The 25,325-nt window shown below is 36.9% G+C and overlaps 1 protein-coding gene across 1 annotated transcript in view; it reads right to left on the reverse strand.

The window, feature by feature from the left end:
* Nucleotides 1-25,325, reverse strand: part of OTOGL (otogelin like) — a 103,512-nt gene that overhangs the window by 30,509 nt on the left and 47,678 nt on the right. The window contains exons 26-38 of the mRNA XM_026864945.1: nt 21,657-21,791; nt 21,046-21,192; nt 19,255-19,374; nt 17,004-17,120; nt 14,146-14,302; nt 13,587-13,613; nt 9,581-9,748; nt 7,763-8,002; nt 7,021-7,138; nt 5,711-5,790; nt 1,971-4,837; nt 1,095-1,272; nt 69-211 (exon numbers count right to left, since the gene is read on the reverse strand). Coding sequence (XP_026720746.1) covers nt 69-211; nt 1,095-1,272; nt 1,971-4,837; nt 5,711-5,790; nt 7,021-7,138; nt 7,763-8,002; nt 9,581-9,748; nt 13,587-13,613; nt 14,146-14,302; nt 17,004-17,120; nt 19,255-19,374; nt 21,046-21,192; nt 21,657-21,791 — 4,497 coding nt within the window. The remainder of the gene's footprint in view (nt 1-68; nt 212-1,094; nt 1,273-1,970; nt 4,838-5,710; nt 5,791-7,020; nt 7,139-7,762; nt 8,003-9,580; nt 9,749-13,586; nt 13,614-14,145; nt 14,303-17,003; nt 17,121-19,254; nt 19,375-21,045; nt 21,193-21,656; nt 21,792-25,325) is intronic.

The following is a 25,325-nucleotide window of genomic DNA, read 5'->3' on the forward strand; positions in this document are numbered from 1 at the left end:
GTTCATACACATAACACAAAAATTCACAAGAAACTATGACATTTATTGTGAAAATGCAAGAATCGTACCTGATTAGCAGGACATTTTTCAATATGAGCAACAATAATTTCTCCTGGTAGCTTGACTAAAATGTAGGAAGCCATATTACAGAGGGCTATGTTGTTTCCATCAAACGTAATAACACTCAGTTCAGACAGTACAGAACATTGACCTAAAAAAGAACTGTCATTTAATGAGGTTACCACAAAACCAAATACTGGGCATTTCTAAAAACTTTCATTTTTAGGAATATTTATTTCCTCATGTATGCTTTTCTATGTATATTGATGACCTTGTTCTTCAGACAGCATACTGAGCCATAAGCAGAAGCAAGTATCTGATGTTCTTCAGTGGAAAGACCTTAACCTACTGCTGTGTCCCCAAAGTAGTGGAGAAAATTTAAATTGATGAAAGTTTCCACTTAAGTCAATGTTTTATAGGCAAGGTCAATGAATCTGTACATTGTGAGATAAAACATATGCATTAAAATATACATTTTTTTGAGATACTGATAACATGAGACTGGTCTGTCCTATCTTGAAACAAATATTTAAAGTGGGATATTGATTTCAGTAATGCTGCAAGATTTTTAATATGACCTCTCTTTGGCCTTTTTGTTCCCTTGGCAGACAGTTATCTGCCAGTTTATGCAGTTTCTAAGTATGAATAAAAATGGCAGTTAGAGAAAACTGAAATTTGGCGGTTCTTTCAGAAAATGCCAGTATTTAATTTGCTTTCTTCACAAGATGTTGAAATATCAACATTTTGACTGATAGAAATTCTGAAAAGTCTCAGCTCGAAAATGTTGATGTTCATGTTGCAGATTTCATTTCAATGTTTTCATTCAAAACAAAATATTTTGACTCTCTTGAATGTTAATTCAAAGATACCAAAACATTCAGTATATTTCATTCTGGTTTGCTGATGAACAGCTCTTTTAAATTCATTCCAATCCATTCAACCTCATATTCCCACTGTAATAAACCCTTAATTTATTACTTGAAATTTACAGATCAAGGTTCTATGTTGTATTTAGAAATAAAACAGTGACTTACAGGGACATTCCCATTCTGGACAACAACTATCAGTGTTAACTTGAACTGGCATTCCTCGAAAACCACAGTCTGGCTTCTGCACATCCTTAGGGCAGTTTCTTGAAAGGTTGTATAACATCCAAGCCATATTAAGACACACATACTGGCTACATTTGTCGACAGGTTCAAGGTATCTTGGCTGTCATATAATGAAAAAACAACCAGAATCAACTTTACATTCATTGCCTTATGAGGTTCAAGTGATCACTTTTTCATCACTCTGCTCTGAGGCAGAACCTATCTGTGTGACCCCTCATCAGTTATTTTGGAATGAGTTGCTTTTGTGTGTTTCTGAGAGGTAACAATGATGCACGTCCGTTCACCCACACCCTTACTGTTCCATCTGGCTTTGGTAGAATACTCTTATGTAAAGCTTTATGCATTGAAGCTACATGTTATAATAGTCTAAAGAATATTAAGAAACACAGAATCATGCATTCCCATAATTTTAAACCCTATGACAAAGAAAAAAAAAAAAAAAAAAAAAAAAAAAAAAAAAAAAAAAAAAAGACAAGGCGAGATTATGCAGAAACCCCAAAATTCTGTGGATTATGACTTTTCTGCACCTCAGTAATATATTTCTCTATCTGGAATCAGCACATAGCTTTAAAAGCTATTTTTTTCCAGAGCAATAGATTAAAGTTTCAGAAAATACCAGGGCAGTATAGGAGCAGTGATACAACAATTCTTTAAGAATAATCAGGTATTTTAAGATATACATATAAAAACAAACATAGGAGATACTTAAAATCTCTGATACTACATACATAGCATAACATAATGGTCTGAAAAGCAATATCTATTCTAACACACAGGGGCAAGTAAAACTGATCATACCACACATTCAGAAGATGTAGACATCAGTGTATGCATCATTGTACCAAAGGAAGCCTTGTCAGTTACAGCTGTCACTGTTTCTGTGCTTGTCAGAGAAGTTTGTGTTTCCACAGGCTCTGAAGAAGAAGGCAGAGATATTCCACCACTAGCATGAGATAATTCTATTATAGTTCTGGTCTGCAGCTCTCTGGGCTCTGTTAAACCAAAAGGTTTAATGGTTTTCTGCATTGGTATTTTGGACCACTCTGATGTTGTGACCTTTGGAACTCCAGAAAGAGAGAGATGTTTTACTGAGGTTGCATTTATTGAAAAAGGAGAACTCTGAACTGCAGATACTGTAAGATAGGGCAGGGAAGATTTCTCAGGTGTGGTTGACTTTATCTTGGTAACATTTCTTTGCTCGTATGAAGTCTGACCACTTTCTAAAATACCCACAGTTCTTTCAGATGGGGTTGCATATTTACCTTCTGAAGCTGTAAATGAGGTACTCTTGGTCTGTGCTAATGGACTCGTAGTACCAGTTGTTTCCATGATCAAAATTCTTGGAGTTTCTTTAGTGCTCTGTGAAGCTTGAGTTGCTGCAGATGTAAATAAAGATTTGTGTGATACATGCATGGGTGTTTCTGTGGTGGTAGGAGCTGAAGCTGAAGCCATATAAAACCCCAAATCGGCAACAAAAGAATCAGTGGTTTTTGTAGTAACCCTAGAGGCTACAGTAGTGCCAGAAGCAACTAATAAACTGGCTGAAGAGCTAGGTGGTATTTTTGCAAAAGTATGAGGTGCTTTTAAGGATGTAGGATTCACTGTTGTGTTGATGATCATTGGTGTAGTGGATGGAGTGATGATTCCAGCAGATATGGCTGATATTGTTCCATCTTCTTCTGAAGAACTTACTGAAGAACTCTGTTTTCCTAGAGAAACAGTAGAGATATGAGTGGTCTTAGGAGGAGATGAAGACATAGAGACCCTATTGGATTGGCTTTCTAAAGTGGCTTCGGGAGCTGTAGGCATTAGTAAAGAGGGCACTACAATGGATGTTTTTAGTGCTGCTGTAAGGCTGGTAGAAGGGCTTATGTTTAAAGTGAATGTAGAAGAGTCTACAGAAGAAGATGCAAAGTCTATAACTGGACTTTTTGAGATTCCTTGTGCATTTAGAGATGAAACTGATGCTTGGGTAGCAGTTATATTTTGGGTTAATGATGATGTCCTACCGACTATGGGAATCAGTGAGGAACTTGTAGTATGAGATGTCATATAAGAGGGTACTGATGTTGATAACAAGATTGTGAATAAAGATGACGACCTTGTAAGAGAAGGATCTTTAGGAATGAAAGTGCCTGAACTTTGTGCCACAGGGTCAGTTTTCAATTCTGTATGTGAACTGCTTGGGTGCTCTGTAATTTCTGAAGTGGTTATAAATGTAGCATTTAGAGGTAATACCAATGTCCTAAGAGGGAAGACTGTAGACATAATGGATTTCATTGGCTTTTTAGAAATTGATGACACTGAAAAGGAAGCAGCGTGCATTATGTATTTATTTTCTTTTGCGGCTTTACTTGCTATAGACATATGAGAGATTGTTGGATTGACTAGAAGAATGGAAGCATCGGAAGATACTTTATAAAGACTTTTGGAAGCAACAGTGACATCTGCCATAGCTTTGGGCTTCAGTGAGGTAGTCAGAGAAGGCACTGGGATAGATACTGTGCGTGTTATAGAAGGACTTGAAGAAGTGTTGGTGGGGATTTGAGAAGCAACTTCAGGTGAAGATACAGTCATTATGGGCAAAGCAGCAGAAATACTGCCTTTTATTAATGGAGATGTCTGCTTGGGACCAGACACTGAAATTTTTGTTGAAGATAAAAATGGCTTTGGAGAAAAACTAGCTAAAGAACTTGCATTTAATGATATCAGAGAAGTTTTAGACAGGGATTTTGCTGTTTTAAAATATGAAACTGTGGTTAATTGAGGAAAATTTGTTTCAAAGCTGGCAAATCTAGTAGTCATAGAAATTCGAGGAGCAGTTGAAAGCAGTGAAGAAATGGGTGTTGGGTGAACTGCAGTTTGACCAATGCCAGACCTAGTTCTAATAGACGAAGTAGATGTGCTTAGTGTCAGCTGTGAACCTAGAAGCAATACAGGTCTTGTGAAAGTTGCTCTGCCAGCCAGCAAAGCAGACAAAGACACTTCAGAGGATACTGCTGTTCCTTTAGAATGACTTACTGAAGGTCTCCTACTCTTCCCAATCCCTGCAGGCAGCTCAGAAGTGACAAAATAGGGCTTTGAGGTTAAAGTTGTTAATGCTGAGGTAGGGGGAACAGTTTCTAGCTGAGTAGTTGATGTTTCAAGTGGAAATGGAACTACCACTAGGGAAGTGGGTGTTAATAATGCAGAGTGTGTTGGAATAGGACTTGCACTGAGCAGAGTTGTTGGAGTTGCTATTGTAGTGGGTAAAGTTATAGATGCAGTAGAACTGACAGTATGTGATGTGACTGCTGAGGCTTGAAGAGCAGTTGGAAAATCTGTTGAAGAGATGAATTGAGAAAGGACAGTAGGGCTGGCTGTGCTGTGAAGTACATCAGAAGGCTCCACTGTACTTGGTAATGAAAATGTTGAATAGGTGGCTGCATTAGATGCTTCCAATGAGTAAAAGTCTGTAATTAACTGAGCCGACATATTCATTGCCCTTAAAGTTGTGTTTGCCTTCACAGTTATTTTGGCTGTCACACCGGTATGAGTTGACTCAGTCCCTGAAGTAACAAATAAAGCAGGTGTCTCAGGAAATCTCTCCGTGGTAGCACCCATGTGAGAGAGTAACAAGGAAGGTTTTGTTCCATTTGCTGATTCTGTAGGTGTCACAAGTATGCCTAAAAGAAAAAAAAAATGTAAGTTTCACTGTCTTTTATGGATTATTGGATAAGAAAAATAGCAACATCTATCTCTACTCAAGTCCCATTTATATATTAGCAAATCAAAGCGTCATTTTGCTAAGATAACTTGCCAATGATTCTAGGTTGCCTAATGACTTTGAGCAACTCAGTTGATGCAAGAAGTTTTCTGATTTTCTTTGCAAATGAAGTAGCTAATTTTTTATAGCTAGTGAAAGCCTTGATTTTTCAGAGTAATTTTGAAGCAACAAGGGAATTCCATGGAAAATACAGTAAATTCAAAATAGTAAAATATTTGGAATAAATATATTAAATCTTTGGAAGATAGTTTACTATGAGATAACTTTGTACTAGCAAATATCAATCATAACGTATTTAATTCAAAACTTGTAATGTAAAATAAGAGACAGTATAAAAATTAAATTCTTACATTAAAAGAATACTATATCCCCAAAATAAGCAAATAATGTAGTATCTTCACACACCAGAAGTTATGAAATAGATGCACTGAATTTATTAGTGGTGGTTCATCAACTGGAAAGTCTGAATTTTTCACCACAGCAGTATTTCTTCCATTTGAATCTTAGTTCTGATGAGTATAACATCATCACAAAAAGTTCAATTTAACATACTATTAGAGAAATTAAAGAATTCAACTTTGGATATGGCTTGTTTGGATGTGGGAGATGTATTTTGGATGACTGGGAATGGCATACATGTCCCAGAGAAACATTCTTCAACAGAAGGATGTTCTGGTTTAAAAAAACCCAACAATGTACATTTGATTAAAACCTTTCCTGAGTTCTCTAGAGTGATTTATAAGATTATACTAATATAAGAAAATATACTTACAGTCTTCTGGATAAACACATTTAAGTGTGACCTCATCAAGGATCATGTTTTGGGGACAGTATGGCAAGCATCCTTCAACCCTTTAAAATATTGTATAGTTAATACTAAAGCCACAGTAGAAGTATAAATTAAATTATTGTACTTTGGCAAAAAGAAACATCTGAATGTCTTCCCCATCAGAGTTCTGAAAAATTTCCAGTGTAATGGTGAACACAGCATTTCGAGGCATTTTAAGGTCAAGAAGACATTGAACAGCACAATTCTTCTTCTAAGTTGTTAGTAATCAATTCTTTACATAGGCTGATGAACATGATAGCTTTGGACCATTCTGCTTCCACAACAAGATGGAAGTTCAGATCCCTAAGCAGGAAGGTTTTCCATAGGATGAAGAACTTCTCTACAAGACTGCTGTTTTACCCAGATATGTTCATTTGAGGCATTAAAATATTTAGACTGATTCCACAAGAGATCTCTTTCTTGTGCATTTCAGCATAGAAGAGTACAGAGAAGTCCATATATTCCTTTACTTTTTCATTCTGGGGGGATTTTCAATAAGAAAATCATGACAGTAACAACAGTTTGCCCCTATGGCAAAAGCTAAGAATACCAACAGAGAAAATTAGTAATAGTCCTAATCATATACTGCATATGCCCAGGGAGGTAGTCAGAAATTCAAAATATCATTTCTTTACAATCAGATTTTGTGCCTAGACTTTTTAGGCTTTTTTTTCCTTTTAGCTTGGTTCCATTGATGCAAGGGGAGATCCAATGAGACGGGAAATCTTGTTACTAAGTAACAAGATAACATCTGCTCTGTGAAATCCCTCACGACATGCCAATGAGCATCTCTTCCTATAAAGTTCCATCCTCTTACAGGAGAGGGCGTAGTCCACCCTTACTATTCGTACAGTTTTTGATCTCTTATATAAACACCTGAAAAATGTAGTCATTTACAGCATTATGGGATTCTGGTTTAGGATATGAATATAAATCCATAGAAAGGAACATCCTTCATTTAATTTAATAGATTTCTGCTTAACCATTACCAGAAGCTAATATCCTGGGCTAAATACAAACCCTCTTATTCTTGTGTTGAAGGGTTGCATGTAAACAGGAATATATACTGTGGGAAATGAGAAGCTTGTTGCAAATGTTTTCACATGACTTGTGAGAGCTGCTTACAAGAGTGATACTGAAATCTGGATGAGTAAAAATGAATGGATTTTGCAGCTGTAGTAATTTTCACAAAGCATATGGTATGCATATTACAAAAACCAATACAGTAGCAATACGAGCTTAATTTTACTTACGGAGGAAGGAATTTACATGCTATTCCTTCAGGATCACTGCATGTTTTAACACAAGGATTAGCACAAGATTCATATCGCCATTCACACATCCTTCTGTAAGGCACAGATGCACCGAGTTCTGAGAAGGAAGCAAAAGGTATTAATTATTGATTGTGTAGTCAACAAGCTATAAATGTATAGTATTTTCGATAATGTACATTTGGTTTTTCAGAAAACAAAAAATAAACCAAGTGGAGAAATTCTTGAGCACTTTCAAGCAGGTGAGATTTTGTTCATATTCAGTTTCAAGTATTTAAAATTCAGTCAAGTTAAAAGACATTAAAGCTTCAAAGATACAAACATTTTAATAATGTATTTTAACAATGCATACCAATTAAGGTATTTAAAACCCTTAAAAATCAGTTAAACATAGTGAAGGAACTGTTGGTTGCAGAAGCAACACTGTTACTCCATTCATTTGAAAGAATATATATCTATAGCTCACTAACAAGACATTAAGATGCATCTTTTTGTGACATGCCAAGTTCAATTTGAAAGAGTAAACCAATGAAAATATAGTTCAAAGATAAATCAATCATCATATCTGAAAAAAATAGAAAATAAAAACATTTGGAGGTGGGGTGGAAGAAAAAGAATAATAATTAAAAATAGGCTAAAAATTATTTGTTACTATTGCTGATGAAAGTGCTCTGAAGGCAAACAGAAAAACCATACTTATCCCCAGGAATTATGCACAATTTACCTTCAATGTTAAAGCTACTCAAACTTTTGAATTCTTCTGAATCTTTGTACTTTGCCACTTTAACACCAGATGAGGTGAGAATGATGAAAAAACCTTTTTTACTGTGCAGTTCGAAGGCACTGAGCCCTGGACTCCAGAGGCCCTGGTGACGGAAGAAGGTGGCTCGTCTCCGAAAGAAGGCACTTGCCTGCCACTGTTCCAACCCAACAGTTTCATTGTCATGTATGTACAGAAAGTAGTTTAAAAAAAAAAAAAAAAAAAAAAAAGGTAAGATTTTCACAGAAAACAACTTATAAGTAAGATTTAAATCCATGCATTGGCTACTTTTAAACAAATGCTTTTCACAAAAAAAAAAAAATAAAATCCAAAATCAGTTTTATGTAACACAAAGTTAAAAATGCAGGGTCTAAAGGAGACTTCATATGGTCACATAATAGAGAGCCACCAGAGAGCTAATCTTAGATCAAAACTACATTCAGTCTACGGCTACTAGCCTTCAAAATGATTCATAAGGAGTCTCATACTGTGGAATTGAGAGTTTTTCCTCAAATTTGGACAAATTCCTGACCAACTGTACCAAAATTTCATTAGTAAATAACATCATGCAAATATTGTAAGAACAAGCTTGACTTCACCTTGAGGTCAGGATTTTTTTTACATAGTCATATCCAACAACACAGTAAAAAATCCTGTGGTCAGGTAAGAGGCTCAACCCTCTATTTGCTCTACCTATGTCAGAAATCAAAAGAAAATTCCCTGAAAATTTAAGAACTGATAAGAAGACTGACTTCATATTTGGTTTTTGATTTGAATAAAATCTTGAAATGTCTTTAATCTAGAGGAATACTATCTCATACCTCAGAGAGATGAAAACTACCTGTGAACTGCTCAGATATAATGAATAATTTTTACTTCCACTTTACATAAGTTGGAGAATGATAAGACTGAATTAATTCTTCTGTTTCATGTACTTCCTCATTTCAAAATAATATCTAAAAACCTAATTTCTCCACTGCAAACTGTTTGTGAATGTAGTTTCAAATTTTACTATGAAGACAGCCCTTCTCTGTGTTGACTTTTCAGGGTTTGGAATTTTTTTTCCAACAAATTAAATTCTGTGAGAAAACAATGACAAAATTTGTATTGACCTAATTGGGACAAACCAAATACATGTGAAGAAAGGAAAATGTATGCAGAAGGAAAAATATTTAAATATGTTTATTTATGGTTGTATAGTTTGGATCAGTCTCTGACAAGTGAAAAATAGATTTTAGGAATAGCTGTTTGCCTAAAACTTTCTTCTACAGTGTATGGAGATGGCTGCTCACTAACGATGCAGGAGCCACATTGGTTGTTCTAAGTTGCACAATTTATAGTTCACTGAAAGTCACAAAAATAAAGAAGATAAAGTAGAAGTGATTTTACTGGAAACAAAAATATATTGCATTCACCTTCAGTGTTGATACTTGCTAGATACATGTGCAAAATTTTCCAGTTTCCAGTTATACAAACTAATTTTTTTTTTCACAAAGGAATTATATTCCTTCATCTTTTACAATATCTCTAAAGCAATCTTTGAAAAGTCAGCTTTAAAGCTAGCAACAAAGTTTTCCAATATTAAAAATAAAAAATAAAAAATCAGTATTCCTCCTCCAATTTTAGATTGACCACTTCATCCTCACTTACTCCAACAAGTAAAAATATCTAGACAATTTTAGGAAATTTAGAAGATGCATCAAAGATCATTCATATAGTTTAAAAGATCATTCATATAGTTTAAAAAATATTGCCATTAGCAAAATTGTTGAGAACACTTACATAAATCTTTATCTTTGAAAAGACCTGGAGTTATCATGAAACTGAAAAGTACATTTCCATATGCTCTGGTTCTAGGCAGGGGAAATACCCTTCTACTAGATATGTTGGCTCCTATAATTGTGCCATTCTCTCTGTAACTTGCCAGAATATAGGGCCCTTCACCAAGACCTAAGGGAAGAAAAATCAATTAGAAAAATAAAAATCTTCCTTGCAAAACATACAAAACTTAAGTATTAGTTGACATAATGTATTGTCTTAAATATTTTGCCATACTAGGAAACACATCAATTTGGAACTACAGTTCAGTGCCTCAAGGTATTATGCTGGAGTAGGTCTGTATCTATCTGTTCAATATAGTCCCTTATTCTTTGCTTGCTGGCCAGATTACAACAGATACAAAGTGGGCACAAAAAAGTGTGAGTGGCTATCCTCACAAAATGACCTATACAAGAAAGAAATCTGGGCTGCTTTTTTATGGTATTTAGTGTTTTACATGTCCTTATTTCTACACTTTGAAAGACCAACGGAGCATCTTTAATATTATTCCCCATGTATACACTGACGCTACTGCAAGATCAACAAGGCAATTCCCATCCCCCACCCCCCACCCCAAAACAGATTTCAAAGTATAAGGCTGTAATTCAACTTTTGGCAGCAATATTGCTTAAGCAGTTGTCTAGTTCATCCTCTCCCACAAACTGCTTTTTCCTCCTACTGCCCCATTTATTATGCCATCCTAAATGCTTCAGCAGTGAACTGGTCAGCTGAAAAATAACTAGCTAATTTTCCCATCGTCATTAAGAAGCTCATGCCAGTATAACAGTGACAACAGCTTCAGCTGGTACCACTGCCAAAATGGTGCTGGCCTAACCATGCCCCAGAGCAAACCCCTGGAGCTATTTCTGCTGGACTGGACAGGCTCACAGGGATACATCCAGATACAACAGCACCCATCTTTGTCACTATATCCCACTAAAAGAATAAAACCCAGCATAGTTCTAAACCTCACCTCATGAGTACTAATCAAAATGTGTAAATTTTGTGAAAGCTCTTAATCCTTACAGGGAAAAGACTGAACCACTTCCTAGCCTAAGACAGCTCCTTTCAAATACGACTCTTCCAAGAGGGAAGGAATTCTCATAATAATGAGATTTGGTCAGTTAGAAGTTAAACACCAGTGTTTGAAGAAAACTGCATGCAAATAACTACTGGTTTTATGTTGGAGTTCCTATGCACATGAAGGCCATAAGCTTGCCACAAAATGACCACTTGTAAAGAAGTGGCAAGACAATTTACCTTTGAAAGACTCTTTATTCTAAATCACTGAATGTTTATCCCTACATATTAACAGACATTTTGCCTATGACTTGAGGAGGCAAAAGCAGGAATGAAGATTCAACAGTTTGCCATCCTGAAGAACAAAAAAGAATCGGAGGAGGAGCCACCCTAGTCCCAAAAGGTGTTTTGCTGGCACTTGGTGGTCGAAAGGTGCCTAATGCCATCCTTGACTTTAATCCTGGTAAGCAGCTAAGCACCACACAGCCACTCCTAAAGAGAATCAGAGGGAAAGAACTGAAAAAACTCATGGGTTGAGATAAAGACAGTTTTAACAAGGTTTTGTTCTGTTTTTTTTTTTAAAAAAAAAAGGGGGGGGGGAAGGGAAATCAGGAAAAGTGATGCAAAAAACCCCAATTGCTCACCACCAGCTGACTGATGCCCAGCTGGACCCTGAGCAATGCAGCCCCCTCAAACTTCACCCCTGCTATTTACTGCTGAGCACAACATCATGCCTTCTGCAAAATCCCTTTGGGCAGTTGGGGCCAGCTGTCCCAACTGTGTCCCCTCCAAACATCTTGTGCACCCCCAACATTCTCACTGGTGGGGTGGTGTGAGAACCAGGAAGGGCCTTGAAGCTGTGTAAGCAGCAGCTAAAACATGGGTGTGTTATCAACACTGTTTTCATCACAGATCCAAAATATATCACCATAGTAACTATATGAAGAAAATTAACTCCATCCAAGCCGAAGCCAGTACACCTTACTACTTTTTAAATAAGACAAAATTCCCTATTGCAAAGAAATTATGGAAAGTCAGCTATACCTAGGAAGATTTACATGCTGCTACTGTACTGAGCCAGACTTCTTGGAGAAGAAATCATCTGCTATATGATGCTCATTATAGGATGCAAGTTGCTAAAAAAGATGTATCAAAAGTCACATTCGTATCTTTGCATTTAGTCAAGTTTCCCTTCCTTTTCAGTATGTTGTTCCCTACAAAGCACATTCACAGTATCCAAATATAAGAAGAGATGCCACAGGAATTGTTTGTTAAATGAATACCACTCTCATTCTGAGGAACTTTTCTTTACAGTTTACTTGTGAGACTTGCGCATAAAATTCTCTAACCTACCAATTTTAAAATGTAATTGGTCCCTGTTCTGAAATATACAGTACAAGCACAAGCTAACACCCTTCTAGAGCTCCCCCCTGACTGCTAAGATATGCTGCATAGTGCATTAATCCACCCCCACATTGAATATGATGAAGTTATTAATTGAGACATTAGGGATTACTAAAATCATTCAACACAGCTGGACCACTGACCTTCACCCATTAAAAATAGAAGCAATGTTAAAACTACAATCACCAAGTCAAAGAAAAAGCCCATCAATTAATTCAATTGAGTTTTTAATTGAACCAGATCAGTCTCTTTCATGTGTCAATGAAAGAAGGAAAAATAAAACAAAGCAAGTCCCTTCAGAATGAAAACCTAGAAGATAATTACGTAGTGTGACAAATGTTCATAAAATTTATGAGGCTTTATTATCATACCAAATTAATTATTATTCTGATTAATCTTAAATCAGTATCATCAGAGATGCATTATATCCACACCATTCATTTTTGGAGAAGAGGACTTGAATTTCCCTGTGCCAAAGGCAATTAGTTCAGTGAGATAAAAATTCAAATGGTGATAACCCTGTATAACCTCCTAAGATGCACACTAATATGTCAATATTTGAATTCTTACTAATGTAGGATTGTCTGTATTTATACAGGAAAAATCTCAAATAATACATGAGATATTGCACAGAAAAACAGTATTTTTGCTATCCAGAGCAGAACAGGGGGGAAGAAAAAGTCAGTATAATGAAGTAATGATATTAAATAGACAGGGAATACGTTGCAAAATGGCATGCAATACTCCAGGCTGCCTCTCCTTTCTAATAGATTTGAATGTCCAGTGAGCTCAAGGTATTGTGACTATGCATTCCTACCCTAGGGAACAGCGAGAATGGAAAAGAGATAACCTCCAACACTGCTGCAGCTGACAGATTCTTCTCAGCACAAGCTACAGAGTTTTATTTGCAGTGTGCACTGTATCATGTTTTATCTGAAATGCCAGATGTGTTGTTTTGCTTACAACTATGAGGTTTGCTTCCATGCCAGTGCTGTCCCTGGACATAGATAAGAAAGGTCCATGGGGACTTACTTTGCTAACTTACTGAGCTCATTAAACTCACACATCCAAATCAGGAGTACAGAAAAAAAAAAAAAAAAAAATTAAAAAAAATCATTCTAACCTATGAAAGAGAGAAATTACCAAACTATATTTTCTTCCAGGGTTAGTCTGAGTGCACTGAAAAAAAAAAAAAAAGAAAGAAAATAAAAGAAAAAAAAAAATGTCTCGCGTATTTGTTTTCAGAAGAGAAATAAAAGGAAGAGGGGAGACAAATATCTCAAAATAGCATCATACAGAAAGAAAGATGGTAGAATAGTACATCAAAGATGCTGTCCATATTCTAGAGTGGTCAATGTGGGGAATTATCTGTAACTAAATGCTTTATAAAAATGGATTCCATTTTGAAACCAGGGAGTACAGATTAGTTTCTAGCACATAGCTAGCTGGTATGTTAGAAAACATGAAGAGTTAAGTGTATTCAGCAGGGTATATAAATATGAAATATGAGGATGAATTAAAGACAGTAATATTAAATACTTCATACCTTGATTGTAATATTCACAGTCATAAGCTGAAAGAAAAAGAAATCAAGCACATTATTATTATGAAGAACAGAATCTATGCATATTTGCATCCTAAAAATTTAACATTCATTTTCATCAGAGGAAGTTTCATTTCCATAATATATTTCAGTCAGTGACTTTATTTCCTTCGAGCTTTATTTGGTGACATACAGCTGTATTTAAATAGATGTGCCAGGACAGCAGACCTGAAGCATGAATTAATCTACAGCCAAGAGCTGTTGCCGCTGTCAATGAAAAGTAGAACAGACTGAATCTCATTGCAGCCCTACACAGAACACTAGACGTAGCCCAGATCTGATATACCAGTGCCTTTCCAGCAGTCTCTGCACTGGCATACTCTGAGCACAGACAGCCGTCTTCAGTAAGACAACAAATTGGGGTATGTAAGACTGAACAGCTAGCACACAGCTTGAAAAATGTGTAGTAGTACATTTATTATGCACCTGTATTACTAGGCAGCAAAAGGCCCAAAATGACTCAAAAGATTAGCTCCAGTGCAGGGCCAGCCCAGGTACATACCACAGAGTGAAGGAGATCGCCAGTGAATTGCTGCTCCTTGCTGGCAGCACTTGTGGGCATAAGCTGCAATACTGGTACACAAGCACTCACAGTCCCCACCGAGATTGCAGTTGCACGTATCTGTGTGACAATTTTTGACAAAAGAAGTCACATCAATCTGGGGGAAAAAAAAAAAAAAAAAAAAAAAAGAAAAGAAAGAGGGCTGGTGACTTAATTGCATGAGCTGCACAAATTCCTGTTGCACTAGTTTCAGCAGGAGCACTACCTCTGGATTGACTGAAATAATTTAACATAAATAAGATATTTTCCAAGGTTTGTGTACATTCCTATATAAAATTACACTTTGAATAATCAGCTTGTACCTATGTTACAGGACAAGAGAAAATTTCAGTTAGTGGCTATTAACAACTATGTCTGTCCATATACTTCATCGATTTTGGAGAGTATGTTGAGCTGGAAGTTCTGTTTATATAAAGCAAATACTGCCATCTATAGTCATCCTGTCAGTTTTGCATGAACAACAAAGTAAGAGCTGCAGCTCTGATTATCAAGTAATTAATAATTTGTAGAGGGAAGTTTGGTCAGGGGAAAAAAAACTTGACCAGAAACTCACATCCTCACTCTAGAATCCTATCATGGTGTTACATGATACAATATTTCCTGAGTTTTAATCATCTTTTGTGTATGTTGAGCAACATTTACAAAACAGTGTTCTTACTCAAGATATGGAATGTTTAAAGCAATGCTTTTTTTTGGTTTAGACTCTGGTCTAGCTCAATCATATAGCACTCAAACGGTACATGTCATATTACAGAAATACCATCACAGTAACAAAACAGCACTTATCTAACATGGAAACAGCTTCTCAGATGGCAGTTTCTAGAAGCTGGCAGGGATACGAAGACTCTTTTTCTGCCTTCAGTGGAAAGAGATGCCATTTTGCTTTCATTCTTTTTCTTATTTTGAAAACAGGGATACCCCTGGGGTGTGGGCACAAGCATTAGATCCCTTGGAAATGGTTATAATAGCTTCACAGGCACTACCAAACAGCAGATTGGCTCCAAAGAGCTCAACCTGTCTCTCATTTCTGCAGGACAGCATCTCTCCATGGGTCAGCAACATCCTGCTGTTGTAACAAACTGGGAGCCTCGGGTCAAAGCTCCTGCTAAGTTCAGGAGTTATGAGGAAGACCTTTTTTTATGTGAGTGTTGAGGCTCCTCAGCCCCTGCTGAGTTCAGTGCTTAGCTGGGCAACTGCAATCCATCAGTTACTGCCACCCAGAGATGCAAGATTTTGTCTCATTGAAAATAGGATTTTCCAGTCTCAGCTGAATTCTACAACTGCCTGTCCCACAGGCAGGAGCTTGCCCCCATGCACAGCAGGATCTGCTGTAAGATCACTGCTCCAAGCACATCCTGAAACCCACATCTACACTTTCTGCTCCTTCTGTGCCCCTAGTGTCAGTCTCTGTCAGTCAGGCTTATTTCCTTGGTGCCCACTTCCCCACCCATGCAGCCAGCAGTCAGCTGCAGATATCCTTGACAGGAGGTCACTTAACATTACATGTGTAAGAGCTGTATTTTCATGCACTGATGAAATTGGTTGTAAAAACACCTGAAAGGTGTTTGCTTTACAGGCTGTCCCATACGAGATGGGTATGTGCATGTGAAAACCTTTGACTAATAATTAAATGACATGTTTTGCACCTGACATACATTTTTAAGCATAATTATGCTAAATTTCTGGCATAATGCTTATAAATTTTAAATCACAACCTGAATAATATCTAGAAGATGAATGTTCAAGACAAAACATCTTTCTTCATGAGTTATAGTAATACAGCTCCTTAAAAACTCTTAAAAGTTCCCTTTTTATTTATTACTTTCCACTTTGAAAATACACTAATCACTATGTTCTCAGGCACATGCTCGAAAAATTCTTCACATAGTAACTAAAGTCAACATTAATAAATCTCTCGGGTTAAGCTATTGCAACCTCCTCCTCCTCAGGCAAATTCCTAACCATGTTGATATCAAACTTCAGTCCTGAAAGTCAGGAGGTTCAGCGGGGACATCTAATGATCTCATTTAGTATTAATAGTTGTAAAGAAAATAAGAGACTGAGATGAAATGTTGTAGTAGTCCTTGCTAGCACAGGTGTAAAGAAACACCTTCGATAACTAAATACCTTTGTGAGGCTAAAATCAGAAATACGGCAAAATGTATAGGGAATGTCTTGCACTGATATAGAATGGACCAAAATGGAATAAAAGGTTCCCACATAAGCCATTGTTGTCTCAATCTTGTCTAGACTGAACTTAAGGACACTCTTGTAACTCAAGTCCCAGGCTCAGACAGGTATTGGGAAAACAAAAACACCAAACCTCAGAGTTTTGATAAAAGCAGATAAGCTGTCAGCCAATTAAAAATACCAATAGCTCCAAAGCTGAAAACCCACTCTATCGTATTTCTTTCTATATTGAGCAGAACAGTTAACATAATAAAACAATTTGAGATAAGCTGTAGGCACATCACAGAAACATTTTAGAATCCTGCAATATATACAAAAGCCTTACAAATCTAGTTACCTGTATAAATAAAACCTAAACAGAACAGAACCTTGATTATCCAGTCTACTAACTCATGGCTCACAGTCATCACTATTATGTTTAGGCTCCAGTCTTGAAGGGAACAAGGAGCTCTGCACAAACATAGCCCACCCACACAGAGCTACTTGCAGGGCTCTACTCTGTATTCTCCACAGCATTCAGGCTGAGGGGAATGGCAAGAAGAAATTATTTACTGGAATTTTAATATTTTCCTACATGAGAACACAGCTTGGATATTTAATAGACTTACCACATTGCGACAAGGTGCGAAAACATCACTGTATAAAATTGAGCATTCCTTTTTGGCGTAAGGGAACTTGCTCTGATGTACCTCACATGGTCTTAATGTTTCATTTGGGCTCTTGCACTTAAAAACAAGCAAAACCACCACAAACATTTTATATGAAGGTGTGTTTATCATGGACTCAGGTACACTATAGTATCATATCATTCAATACCTGTATACTCAGAAAACAAAAATAAATTTTAAATCCTATCTTCTTCATCTTCCCCTTTCCCTGATTTGTTGTTATAATTGAAAGCATTTGCACAAAAAAAGAATCTTTGTGGTTTGTTCTGAAGTACTAAAACGTTCCTGCTGTCTGCTCAGCGCATAAAGACAAAATGTTTTCTTTGTGACACACTATAATCATTACCAGAGCAACCAACTGTAACATCACAAACAAATCCATGGTCCAAATCCATCCCTGGTGGTTTTGCACTGACTTTAAATGGAGTCACACTACAGATGGCTTTAGCCCTGTAAGTTCAAATAAAGAAGCAGCAGAAGGAAGAGAGCAACCCATTAAAAAAAAAAAAAAAAGTCAAAGATCATTGTGATAACTCAAAAATGGCTGAGATACAACTCCCTCTCTTAAACTCTCTCTTAAAGAGGAAGAACAAACGAACAGAAAAACATTACAAAACAACACTCAGCTCGGAAAACACAAGTTCATCCAAATCCATAGTCTCTTGGTGCAGCAGGGAAGATTAGGAAGGGGTAACAATGGATCTGTAGGCAGTATTGGGGTGTCCTGACACAGCTTCAGCTGCAGTGCAGTTGCCCACCTATGCTGCCCTCCTGTGCAGATGCTCGGGCGCTGCCATGTGGGGATGTGCTGCCACTCCCAGGAGGGAGAAACCCTGGAAGCATCCCAGCCTTCACGGTGCCAATGCAAGCACGTTTGCCATTAGCAGAGTTGGGTTCTAGGCCTCCATCTATCAAATACTCCTTTACAGATTTAGATTTTACAGAAAACATGACCAGGGTACACCCCTATGAAGGCCAAAGGTCTTTTCTGAAAAAAATCTCTAATGCCTACTGCAGAGGCAGATGAAGTGTCAAGTCTGGTCAAGCACAGGCTGCCTGTGAGGCCAATGTTGAACTCAGATCCTGAGTGCTCTGGCAGACACAGAGATCAGATTACATTGTATTTAAAAAAATTATAAATAAATAAATAAATACATACATACATAAATATGGCCACAAAAAAGAAAGTGCAAGTTTGGTCTGCATAAGTAAAAGTTTTAACATCCTAGAATCCTATACAAACACTACACACTTTTTAAAATATGCTACTGAACTGATAGATTGGAAAAGAAAAACTCAAATACTTCATACAAAGTATTTACACATTTCTTTATGTACCACCTTCTAGCTGAGTAGTATAACCACCAACACAACACATTTGCCTTCTTGATCACACAATTTAAACATTTTATATAGAGTTAAATAGATCCAAAGGGAGATATTGAGGGAGAGAAGCCTCAGAGTCTTTACTCCGAAGCAGAATAGGTGTCATATTCTTTCATGAGGTGAGAGATTTTGGTTCAGTTTCCTGCTGTGAGTCAAGGAGAGAATAGATTTAAAACTGGTTCTCACAGACATCCTAAGGGAGTGCTTTACAAATACTGATTTTTCATTCTCCTTAGAAACTATGTTCCCATACTGGGTTGTGACTGTTGCTGATCTGAGCTTTTTCTGTCTCACCCCTTCACCACCACTGCTTTGTCAGTTTGTTCTCTGTTTACAAACAGCAACTAAAACAAAACAAAACAAAACAACACCAATTTATTTTTTTTTTTTAGTAACTTTTTTCCAGACGTTTTTCCAGCATTCAGACTCTATTTACTTTCAATAACCTAACGCCTTCAACACCAGAGAAATTAGAATTGGTTTTAAAATTGAGATGAATCCAAAATATCAGAACCAATGTATGTAACTTTGTAGAAAACTGAAATCCAGACAGCTATGATAATTATATAGGGAAAAATATATTCTTCCCTAAAGAGATTGCTTTGTTTCATTTACATTCAGTATATGTTTGCTATGACACATTATTAACACGTTTCACATCTACAGACATAAAAATTAAAATGTCCTCTTATAGACTGACCATCAGTTTAGAAAATCCCTGTACATCAATTGATTATAGCATGTTCCTTTTTAAATTAAAATGATCACTTTTTTTTTCTAAATTTTTACGGGACATGGGACTTACCTGTCCTAATACCCAGCTGTCTCCAAACACCTGTGCATTTCTCACCTCCATGTTGTTTGATGTAGTCAGGTCATTTGAAGTATATTTGTCAAAATTTCCACACAAACCTGCCAGTTTACCCTAAAAGGGAAGATCGTTTTGTTGGGGGTTTTTTTATGTACTGACAGTCAGTAATCAGTACAAATGACATATGTAGAATAAAACATGCTTAGACTGAAAAAAGTTAATGCAACTCTGACTTACAATTTGAAAATATCTGACACACTGTTATGCTTAAATTCTATATTGCAAATAACTTTTAATAGAAATTTATGTTTTTCTTTTTTTCTTCCTGTTTTCCAGAACCTGTTCGTATTGTCTGCCTATGGAAAGGAACGGGAATCTCGTAATAATTTTTTTGAAATCTTAGTAGTGCATCCAGTCCATAAGTCAAAAGTTCAGGTGAATTACCTCATGACTGTGAAGCCCGACTAGTTGTTGTCATTAAAACCTGCTGCCTCTAATTTAGCTCACAATAGCAAGAACACTTGTAATAGCAGTTACAAAAGAGACAGGAACTCTCTTGTGTTAGGGCATGTGCTGCTGATGGAAAATGTATGTATACATGCATACGTATACATGCATATACATACATAGAGAAAAAGATATTTCCACACAACAGTTAAATGTAGAGTTAGATTCCTAGGGTTCTGTGGCTCACTAATTAATTATTTTTCCTCAAGACATTATTGTACTGAATTAGAGCATCTGGAAGAAGCAGTCATTGGAACAGAAAGAGCTTGTACTATTTGTGTCCCTGCATGCAACCTGTGGAACTCAGCAACCTGCTAGCTTACCCAAAAACAGAAGAATTTTTTTTTTCACTATATATATTGATGGTTGACCAATCAGCTTGTATGTGAAGTAAGCATTTTATGGCTATTGGGACAAAAGCCTACAATAATGTTGTTTTAAAACCAGACTCGATGGCCATTGTAACTTTGACTAACACTTAAAAAAATCTCGTATTTTAGCATAGAATGCTTTATTTTCTTTTAATGGAAAGAGCGTCCTCTCAATACATGGTTGGGATGAAGCAGGAATGTAATTCTCTAATGTGCACATAAGGTTACTCTGCCAGGACCCAAAGCCTGAGTTGCAGAGACACCAAGGCAGAGGATGATGTAGGAATGGACCAGAGAAGAGCAGCTGACAAGAGGAGGAGCCTCATATTCTTCCCTCCATCATAGCTAAATTCTGTCACAGTATATTTATTCAGTTTAAATGTCAGTTTTGGTCTATATCCTTTCCTGTATCTTGTCTTCTTAATTTAAACCCAAGATGTGACTCCAATCTGTACAGCTCAACAGCCTCTTCTACATCTCAGGGTGCAATTCCATCATCAGCCTAATCCAGTCTGTGCTATAAACTAGACATGGAAAGCTTCTTTTCTATTGGCTTCAGCAATTACGAAAACATGCAGTGAACTGGCTAACTCAAAATCAACCCTCTCTTTCCACCCTCAAACTAACGGAGTCAGAGCTGAAGCATTGCATATCTGCAAGGTTGCAATGTGTGGAGCAAGAGAGTAAACATGCATGTAGGAGCCATCCTTTCTCTTCAGGAGTCCAGCCATTAAATTACATTCTCTGTCTTCTTACCTGGGACATGCTATAATCTGAACACTGTAATAATCAGCTATATCACTGGGAAATTTAGTCATGAAGAAAAAATAGTCACAATTACTGAATAAGAGATCACATTAGCAACACAGAGAGCTACACAAAATCTCATGTTTTTATTTTGGCTCACCTTCCATCGAGGTCCAACTTTAACATGCATCATTGTCTTCTTATCCCACAGAATTGTAATGTCCTGTTCTGGAAAGTGTATCACAGTATAATATCCAGCCTTCCAAAGCTGATAGTTAGATTTGTTTTTCTGTCCCCTTAAGGTCTTCTGACAGAAATGAATATTTATTAAGATCTAATAAAGTTATTATACCAAGGTATGCAACCGTTTAATAACAAAGTGTATACTGAAGAACACTTTAGCATAAAGCTATCAATAATATTACTAGAAATGTTGTTGAATACTTTGATATTTTGTCTTTTCAATCATTCAAGTTTGCTTTGATATTTTGTACTTTCGTTTCCCTTTCAAAACCAAATGGAAAGAAACAAATAAATGCCAACTTCAACATCTTGAGGCTTTTGAGCAGTCTTCTTTGTAGGACAAATAGAACTTGAAAAAAACCAACAAAAAGAATAAGATTTTTTCTGGGACCTGCCGCTTTATCCAGGCCTAGACACTTGTACTATTACAACTACTAAGAGATGTTTTCCAAAAAAATGCTCCTTTAGACTTGCAACTTTACAATGCTTATCTTAAGGGGCAACCCAAAGGGAAAGAAAATAACTAACCTGCTTCTCAGAAGCTTCACTAAAATAAATCTCAGTGTCTCCAACAGTGATGAAAATATTCTTCGAGCACACAATATCATTGTCAAAGCACTTTTTGTTCTGAGCAATTATAGATATATTTGAGTTATCTGTGCTCTGCAATATGAAATAGAAATCATTTTACTTGTAGGTTCAATTGCATTTCACTCCTGCAGATTTATTCCAGGCTTACCATCACAAAAAAGATGGATAACTTAGTATTTACACATCTTTTAAATTAAATTTAAGAAAGCTGCTAAACAAGGAAATGCATTTTTAAATTCAAAGCTGAACTCACAATCAACTCAAATTTTAAACACAAAGAGCCATTACATTCAGCTGTAAATCCTCTTTCTGAGGACTTCACAAAAAATACCCCTAAAATAAGAGTCTGGTTTAGGCTTTTAAAAATGTGCTCATACATGGTATCCAATATTTACTGCACAGTATGGTTGTCAAAATCGAGACATGCTATAAAAAGAGCTTTATTTTTAAACCGAAGTACATGAGATCAAGCTGGTTTCATATTTTTAAAATCAAGAAACCTACCATCTGTCAGTAGTAGAACAATTTTTGTACCACCACACATCAAAATTCAGAAATCCATGAGTCATGCTCAATGTTATTGGAGGGGGCAAAGGTTTCTGTTGACATTTTTGTTGGGTGGGAGGGGTGTTTAACAGTTAGAATATTTGTGTACTCTGTTGTCTGATGGTTTAGTACCCAAAATTCAGATTTACTGCCTTCCCAATCCCATATCTGTTGGCTCACCAGATTTTTAATTATTTTTGCATTCTAGGCACATAAAATCACTTCTGCACCTTGGCTCAACATGTCTGTTTATTCACCCACATCTTCTGTGGTTCTTCTGTACCCTGAGGTAAACAGATATGCACCTTGTAATTCTCCATGCTAGGACTAGTATTGGAACAAAGACCAGCTGTATTTTCGGGGTTGGTAAAACTACCACAAACAAAAATAAAGTTGAGTTGCTGTTATTATTTCTCATTTTAATTTGCCTTTCAATTCATTTCTGTACTAATCCTTGAAAACCAACAAGAAGCCATAACTATAGAAAAGATTTGAGAGTTAACTTCATAACATTAATATAAGCCAGTAACAGTGATTCTGAATCCAGCTTAATTTTTGATCAAATTCAAACTTGAGGCAGATATGAAATAAAAATCTTTGAGGTGTCAAGCTGTATATCTCACCTGCTCAGCCATCCAGTCTTACATGAGACACTTGGGTAGAGTTTGAAACAAAGAGCTGTTTAAACTTATGTTGTTACTCCCACCCTTCTTTAAACACTCTCTGAGACTATGACTGGCTGAAACTAATTGCAGGTGCTAATGGACAAAATGGACAAGGTGGGAATGGTGGCTTTCAGCAGTTCCCCAGTCCTGGGAACTCCTCTTGGCTCCCAGCAACGGTCTTGGAGAGCTCCACTTGGCCTCAATGGGAGGGGTCCTTTGCCTTGGTTTGTGCCCACAGCATCTCTCTCCAGGGAACCTTTAGAAAGGTTCTGCACAGATACTCCTAACTACACCCTGCCTGTCTCACGTTGTATCCTTATTTGTTCAGTGCTCATCAGAATTGAAGAATAAAAAACCATATCAGCAATTTTTCCTCACCAGTGAGAAACACTGCATACAGAAAATACTGGTGCTACAGGAAGCAGGGTTTGGTTTTTTTTTACCTTAATAAAAGTTATAGTGACCAAACTGTTTAAAGAACACTTTCAATCTAAACAAACAACCCTAGATGATGGGAAGTGGTTTTGTTGACACACAGAGGAGGTGCTACAGCTTTGCTGCCCTTAGTCTAGCATGGCCCATGAGCCAGAGGATGCTGATACTTGGCATAGAAAACATTCTACAGCAAGTGTGAGCAAATGCAATGAACATAAGGCAGGGGAGACTGCCTGCAAGCTTTACGTTACCCTAATGCCAGGGCATAAGAAACAGGTGGTATGTGTTAGCAATTAGCTTGGAAGACCATAGTTAAGGTGGGTAAAGTTAGCCACTTGCTGCTAGTGGTAAGAGAGTGTAGGAAATCAGCTCTTCATGATTTAGCAGGGGACCTCAGTTTAAAAGTACTGAAAGCTTCAGGGTAAAGCAAAGTTCATCTGTTTCATTCTTTTATAAAGTTCTTTTAGGTTGCACTCAGAATAAAATTGGTCACTACCTTTTTGGGAAATGCACTGTGTTTTAATTAAGCCAGGCTTGCTGCTGGAGTCAGTCCAGTAATTATTCCCCTCCAAGTCAGATAACAGCCCAGAGCATTTTTGCATTTATTGGAGGTGACGTGGTAAATTAAAAAGGAGACATACTCATTAGTTTGGTAGATAGGATGCAAGCTGATACATTCTATGCTGGCCAAATGAAAAGTGAGCAAGGAAGCTACCTCCCCACCATGAGTCAGTTCAGAAAAGGACTTTCCTTGAAATCTATGGGTCTACTTGATGCTTAGGACATTGGGGGCTGTTTTTATTGCAGAGTTCATTCCTCTTCAGTTAGCTTAGCCTCAGCAAAAGGGGATGCTCTGATTTAATAGGAAAGCAATGTTTTCACTGTAAGAAAAGAGATGGAGAGCTTTATTTTAAATAAGGATAGTTAATTCAGGCTAATTATCCCAGAGTAAAAATACACCTTTTTTGGCAATGAATACAAGTTCTTGGAGCAGCAGTGGGTATCTGTATTAGCCATGCTAATTGAAGCTGCTGCCTCTGCCTTCTGACAGTCCCGGCCAATCCCTTCAGCTGAACAGCATCAACACACTCAAGTCAGAAGTTTTTGTGTATGGTTGGGATTTGAGCCAAGGGCAAAAGTTGAGTTATATTTCAAGTTAACTCTGCAGTAGAGAAAAGCCTGGAGACAAGGGAGTGTTTTGCTGACCAAAGCCAGAACAGGGAGTCCTGAAGACATGTGAAGTATTTCCTTACTTGTAGGACTGCATGTTGGTGTTAAATTACTAGAAATTATGCAGGATGAAAATGCGCAGAGACAGTGGTGGTGGTTGAGTAGAGCTATGAGTAAACTAGCCATTTAAGAAAAAGGGCTTTGCATTAAATCCTGTCTCGTTTCTGCTTTCTCTCTAATTAAATCTTAGACCTAAAGCCAACTATAAAAACACCATTATGGATTACATATCTCTTGTGGCTCAAAGCTTTCACAATAAGATTTGCTTTCTGTACATACCCTTGCCATTCTCTCCATACACCTCAATAAAAATTGAGTCCTTTTCCAGCCATACAGTACCAGACAAATTCAAAGTTGAATGGCAGTTTATATAATGGTCTTCAAATTATTCTGTAACTGACACACGTGCAGCCCCTTCTTTCAGCAGGGAAGAAATAAAGTGCAACTGAAACTTAACACTTAACTATTGACAACACAAAAGAACAGGGAATATTCAGATAAAGTGAGGATCATCTTTTAATGTTTGTATAAGACAGTGAGGTCTTGGGCAAATCTCAACAGCTCTTAGGCACTGTGATAGTGTAAATGACAATGATCAAGTTCCATCTCTCTAATCTGCACTGGATCCACACAGGTATGAAAACAAGCTTTTGTCACTACTGCCGGAAGAAATGTCTGAGTAAACACTAGGAGCAGGTCAAATGAATAACAAGGTGTGTGGGGGGGTGGG

Source organism: Athene cunicularia, assembly GCF_003259725.1.
Source record: "Athene cunicularia isolate RWA chromosome 1 unlocalized genomic scaffold, athCun1 chr1_part2, whole genome shotgun sequence".
Classification (NCBI taxonomy): Eukaryota; Metazoa; Chordata; class Aves; order Strigiformes; family Strigidae; genus Athene; species Athene cunicularia.